Here is a 6,817-nt window from a genome sequence, read left to right on the forward strand (position 1 = left end):
TTAATTTAAACTTTTCATTATATAATAATATGATAGTAAAATTTACAACTTACCTTATTATCTTCCCAATATTTGGCAAGAACTCTATTTCCTTCCTTTGGTATAAACTGTTGTTCATTATTCTTATAAGGCACCAATGTGGAAGAATAAAACATATGATCATTACAGCTATCTGTCCAATTTGATTTCTTTTCCACAAACCTTTCATTTTCATCACAAAATCTATTTCTACTAGATTTATTATGTAACATTCTTCCATCTGAGTAATAAGGTTTTGATTCAGATCCTAAATTTTTCTCACAATTCCTATTTTTCATTTTATCTATATCTCTAAAATTTCTAGTATTAGTTCTAGTATGATTATCATTTAGTTTTCCAGAACCTTTATCATGTAATCTATCATTGTTTGATTGAGACAAATGAAAATTTTCTGATTCTCTAGGTATATAATTATTTTTCTTTGAATTTGTCCTTTGATCTTGATAAGAATTTTGTCCAGTCTTCTTAAATTTTTCATATTTTTCTTTTCCAAACTGTGATTGTAAGGTATTTCTAACATCATTATTTGACTCCTGAAATGTTACAAATGAAATATTTTGAAATTTAAATATAAATTTTCTAACATATTTTAATTTTTTATTCAAATATTAGACTTCTTAATATAATGTATAGAATAAACAAGTTAAGAACAGTGAAATATAGCAAGTATTTTTTTACTTAACTATTTGAATATGAAGTTCAATCTCATAATAAAACTGATGATATCTTTGTTGAAGTCATACAACATTAATGGATGACAGAATTAAAATGTCAAGATGTAAAACATCAAGTGTATGCAGATTTATTTGGCACTGATATTTTCAATTAAAAATGTTAGCTTTGTAGAACAGGATGATAGTATGTTATCTAATCACTGATTATTGCTCTCAATCAAGGAAACATATACAAATGAGCTTTATTTTGATCATCATCTCTGAATCAAACAATACCATATATTTATAGGAAAAAAAGCATTAAAACGTTGAAACTGATCAAGGAGTGAAGTTTTGTTCTGAATTAAACATCTTTTAAGTCATCAATGTTTCAACCTCAGATCAAATACTTAAGAACATTAAATTTGAATAAAAACAATTTCTTAAGAATATTCTTTTATTACAAAACTTTAGAATAGTTCAAAAATGAAATAATAATACATTTAAAATATCTGAACTAAATTAAAATAGTATTTAAAAAAATAACTAAAATTCATATCTACTATTTAGAAAACAAGATAAAACAAAAGTCATTCACATGGTCTTAATGATGACATTAGCCACACCCATGGATCATCATTACCCATCACTACCTCTCTCATCTTTTTAGAATTTGAATCAATACTGGTGGTTTTTTTAATTCTAAACATATCTGATGTAATTCTACAATTTCGTTATTGAACTTTTGATTCTATTTTTATCAATAAAAAGATAATAACTGATGATTTCAAAACTTTAAATAAAATTAAATATATTTGAGTATAATGAACTTTATACAAAATTAAATAACTTAATAAATAAATTAAATTAATAAATTAAAATTAAATAACTTAATAAATAATATATGTATATATTAAATACACTGTTGGCCATTAAAATTGCTACACCACGAAGGCAGTACACAACAAATGCAAAATTTGCATGAAAGGGACAATATGCTGGGTGCTCTATACCTCAAGATTACCTGTTGATTTAATCATGTCTTCCTCCAATTATACNTTATTTAATGAGTCATTCAATTTTAATATGTTGAAACACATCTGATTGAAATACATTGATTTGTCTTTCATTTATGCCAATTTGACATATGCCATCATCTACAAGAACTTAACCCAATGGAAAACAAGAACTGTATAACTATATTTAAATTTTTTTTTTTTCAATTTAATCAAACACACAGTATATTTTTTAATCTATATATATATATATATAGATTAAAAAATATACTGTGTGTTTGATTAAATTGAAAAAAAAAAAATTTAAATATAGTTATACAGTTCTTGTTTTCCATTGGGTTAAGTTCTTGTAGATGATGGCATATGTCAAATTGGCATAAATGAAAGACAAATCAATGTATTTCAATCAGATGTGTTTCAACATATTAAAATTGAATGACTCATTAAATAATACAATAAAGTATCTACATTTTATACATAAATGTTATTTATAATAAAATATAAGTAAATCGATTTGAGTAGAATTTTAGAACCATATGAATATCTAATAAATTCTATGAATGTATGTCTCTTTAATTCAAATGACTATTAAGTTCGGTAGACTATCATTACAGCTTCCAGGTTAGACACTTCTTTTATTGTTTTCTCATACATATATATTTTCTACAACATTATGTTGTAGAAAATACACATTGTTTACAAGATGTACTTATGTTGAAAAATATAAAAGTGGGTATGTATTGTATTATATTGTTATTTTATTGGAATGTGTGATGTTATTGAGGAAAAAATTATAAAAATATTAATATATTAGGGTTTCGTTATGAATGTGTGGAAAGTGTACTTTTGGTGTTTTTAATGGCTGTATTGAAAACTCTTTCCAATGTTACCCGCTATACACCGTGGTTTTAGAAGACAGAACCATATGTATCGTATAAGTGTGACAATTTTAAGTATGGTAATTTTATGTCAGTAAATAAGACCTACATGCGAGAAATTTTGTCATGTTATTAATTTGTAGTATTGCAGTGAAGAGGGGCTTAGCATTTATATAAGCCCGAAATGCACATGAGAAAACAATAAAAGAAGTGTCTAACCTGAAAGCTGTAATGATAGTCTACCAAACTTAATAGTCATTCAGATTAAAGAGACATACATTTATAGAATGTAATAACAGCTACCATAAGTGATATCTAATAAATTGTAGATGATATCCTTTTTTGTAGGTTTCTTATTGTATAGACTTCCTCCATTGTCTTTTTAATTTTATCAGTATTTTTCACAAATGTTATTATAGTAGAAGTTATCATATTTGAATCCTACAAACAGTGAAATGTAATTGCAAATTTTCCATTCTTCTAAGTTTTCAATTTTTCTTTAATATTACAGATTTGTCTGATCTTTTATTACATTTGCCATTGGAAGTCATATACCACTCTTATAACTAAACAAAGTTTTTTTTTATTTTTTGTACCAAAGCACAAATTTAAAAAATTAGGGCACAATATTAATATACACAATAGATAATTTATATATAATGTACCACAATTAATTATAAAGATTTATATATTATTCAATTATAATTAAATGTGGCATAAGAACTATATAATTACATAATAAATTTATTTTAAAGTTTAGTTTATTAAATAAAGAGCTGCTACCAACACAAAAATGAATTACACAGAGAATAAGCATATACTATTTACAGTGGTACCTCAGGATACGAAATTAATCTGTTCTGAAACTGAGATCGTATCATGAAAATGCTGTAAGATGAATCATTTTTCCCCATACAATTACATGTAAAACCAAATAATTTATCTCAATTTATCTTAATAATCTTAAGAATAGATTAATCTCAATTTAGAATAGAAATATTTAGCTTGCTTCAAGTTCTTGATATAGCATCATACATTCAAATGCAATGTAATCAAACAACAATTTACTTTCTAGCAAATTTTAGTGAAATCTGCTGGCAACCCTTTGAAGTATCTTGTAAATAAATATTATAGTATAATGTCACATAATATAGTTCTAGAGATAGGATTGTTAAATGTAAATCTAAGCATGTAATTATATCAGAAAAATTGAATCTATATCATCTAGTTCACAGCATCTTGTGAAGCTTGGTTATGATATTGAACTAAAATAATTTTTACTGTATGTAACTATTATATGATGATGTACACAACAATTTAATTCCCACAATTTAATACACAAGTTTTCAAGCCTGCTTTCAGTCATCTTCTAAACTATAATTATAACATACATTTGAACATTTAGCCAGCAATTTATTTACATCCAGTGCAACAAAAACATATCCATGACATTAGCAGCTAGCTTTCTTAAAATAAAATTGATGTTATTTAAATTTTTTTACATAAAATCTGTTGTAACTATTCTCTAATAATTTGAAGCAAAACAAATATCATCTTATGATGAAGACATAAGATATTGGTAATGAGAAACACAGGCTAGATAATTAATTAATTGAAAAATGAAAGTAACAGTATTTCACAGACAACCCAAAATATAAATTAAATATTCAGTCTATTAAAAAGAAATAAATAAATAAATCTTAAATGCCATTGTAAGTTCTATAAATGGACAAAGCCTAAAGCACTGACCTAAAAAATCCATTGCACACCCCACAAGAAACTATTTCAGAAGTTTTATCTCGTTAAAGAAAGACAACAGACTTTTGAAGGAAAGATTGCAAACATTGCCAGACCTTAAAAAGAGGAACCTAGATGAACAAGCCTGTCTAGAGAGGAGAAAGTCAGAGAAGTCTTTTCAACAGAATTGCAAAAGGTTGAGAAGAAAAGTTTTTAAGCAGCACAAATGTTTACAAAAGTGACCAAAATCTGTCACAATGCCAATCAGAAGACAAACATAATTATTTCCAAAAGCAAGAAAATCTGTAATTCATACAAAAAACAAGCTACGCAAAAATATATTACTCAAATGTACTTTAAACGAGAAGTTTCCTCTACTGTTTCAAATGATTGGGCTGCAATTTGAAAAAATTGTAAACATAAATTTCAACTGTCATCTGTCCATCTTTCTTTAATCTTGAGAATGGAGTTAGATAGATGAAAGGCGAGACCAGGTATGGAAAGCTTAAGGGCAGGAGGCACCAATATGTGAACTTTTGATGCAAACTGAAAGTCATGCTATTTCAATTTAAAAATTTTCCCTGAAAGAAGTTAGATAAATGGCTGGCACAACTCAATTGCTAAAAGAAAAGTATGACATACAGAGATAAGACACTACTGATTTGAAGGCGAAAGCATATATTTTAAATTAAATAAATTAAAAAATATAAGTAAAAATTGCAGCCTGGCATTGTGTGTGGAAAGTGTACTTTTGGTGTTTTTAATGGCTGTATTGAAAACTCTTTCCAATGTTACCCACTATACACCATGGTTTTAGAAGACAGAACCATATGTATCGTATAAGTGTGACAATTTTAAGTATGGTAATTTTATGTCAGTAAATAAGACCTACATGCGAGAAATTTTGTCATGTTATTAATTTGTAGTATTGCAGTGAAGAGGGGCTTAGCATTTATATAAGCCCGAAATGCACATGAGAAAACAATAAAAGAAGTGTCTAACCTGAAAGCTGTAATGATAGTCTACCAAACTTAATAGTCATTCGGATTAAAGAGACATACATTTATAGAATGTAATAACAGCTACCATAAGTGATATCTAATAAATTGTAGATGATATCCTTTTTTGTAGGTTTCTTATTGTATAGACTTCCTCCATTGTCTTTTTAATTTTATCAGTATTTTTCACAAATGTTATTATAGTAGAAGTTATCATATTTGAATCCTACAAACAGTGAAATGTAATTGCAAATTTTCCATTCTTCTAAGTTTTCAATTTTTCTTTAATATTACAGATTTGTCTGATCTTTTATTACATTTGCCATTGGAAGTCATATACCACTCTTATAACTAAACAAAGTTTTTTTTTATTTTTTGTACCAAAGCACAAATTTAAAAAATTAGGGCACAATATTAATATACACAATAGATAATTTATATATAATGTACCACAATTAATTATAAAGATTTATATATTATTCAATTATAATTAAATGTGGCATAAGAACTATATAATTACATAATAAATTTATTTTAAAGTTTAGTTTATTAAATAAAGAGCTGCTACCAACACAAAAATGAATTACACAGAGAATAAGCATATACTATTTACAGTGGTACCTCAGGATACGAAATTAATCTGTTCTGAAACTGAGATCGTATCATGAAAATGCTGTAAGATGAATCATTTTTCCCCATACAATTACATGTAAAACCAAATAATTTATCTCAATTTATCTTAATAATCTTAAGAATAGATTAATCTCAATTTAGAATAGAAATATTTAGCTTGCTTCAAGTTCTTGATATAGCATCATACATTCAAATGCAATGTAATCAAACAACAATTTACTTTCTAGCAAATTTTAGTGAAATCTGCTGGCAACCCTTTGAAGTATCTTGTAAATAAATATTATAGTATAATGTCACATAATATAGTTCTAGAGATAGGATTGTTAAATGTAAATCTAAGCATGTAATTATATCAGAAAAATTGAATCTATATCATCTAGTTCACAGCATCTTGTGAAGCTTGGTTATGATATTGAACTAAAATAATTTTTACTGTATGTAACTATTATATGATGATGTACACAACAATTTAATTCCCACAATTTAATACACAAGTTTTCAANCTCTTGAACCTTTACATATTACATTTAATTCACAAATATTTCAACAGCTTTCTTACAATTAGAGATTTTGAAAATTAGTAAAGAAATCAAAAATGCAAATGATTACTAGTATTAGAACTCCAATTATCTTAGATTTATGTTCTCAGATGAACCAGTAAGTAAATACTTTTCTTTATAATTCATAAAAGCTGTTTTGAATGCACTGAGTAAATAAATACTGTAGTAATTTTAAGCTTGACTGTATCAAACAAGTGGCTCACAAATGATTTTTTTCATGCCAATGGAAAGGTGTGATCTGGATATATCACCCATGAAAAATGACACTGAGATGACTGTGCAACACTATGGCATATAAAAGAG

At 26.3% G+C, this 6,817-nt stretch overlaps 1 protein-coding gene across 1 annotated transcript in view; it reads right to left on the reverse strand.

The window, feature by feature from the left end:
* The window catches only part of LOC111637629 (tudor domain-containing protein 3-like), a 32,468-nt gene extending 31,855 nt beyond the window's left edge, over positions 1 to 613 (reverse strand). Inside the window, exon 1 of the mRNA XM_023383162.1 lies at positions 54 to 613. Within this exon, the coding sequence (XP_023238930.1) occupies positions 54 to 317 (264 nt within the window). The 5' untranslated portion in view covers positions 318 to 613. The remainder of the gene's footprint in view (positions 1 to 53) is intronic.
* Positions 614 to 6,817: the final 6,204 nt, after the last annotated feature.

This window comes from Centruroides sculpturatus, unplaced genomic scaffold (assembly GCF_000671375.1).
Source record: "Centruroides sculpturatus isolate CEXI.00-Female unplaced genomic scaffold, Cexi_2.0 scaffold846, whole genome shotgun sequence".
In the NCBI taxonomy this organism is placed as follows: domain Eukaryota; kingdom Metazoa; phylum Arthropoda; class Arachnida; order Scorpiones; family Buthidae; genus Centruroides; species Centruroides sculpturatus.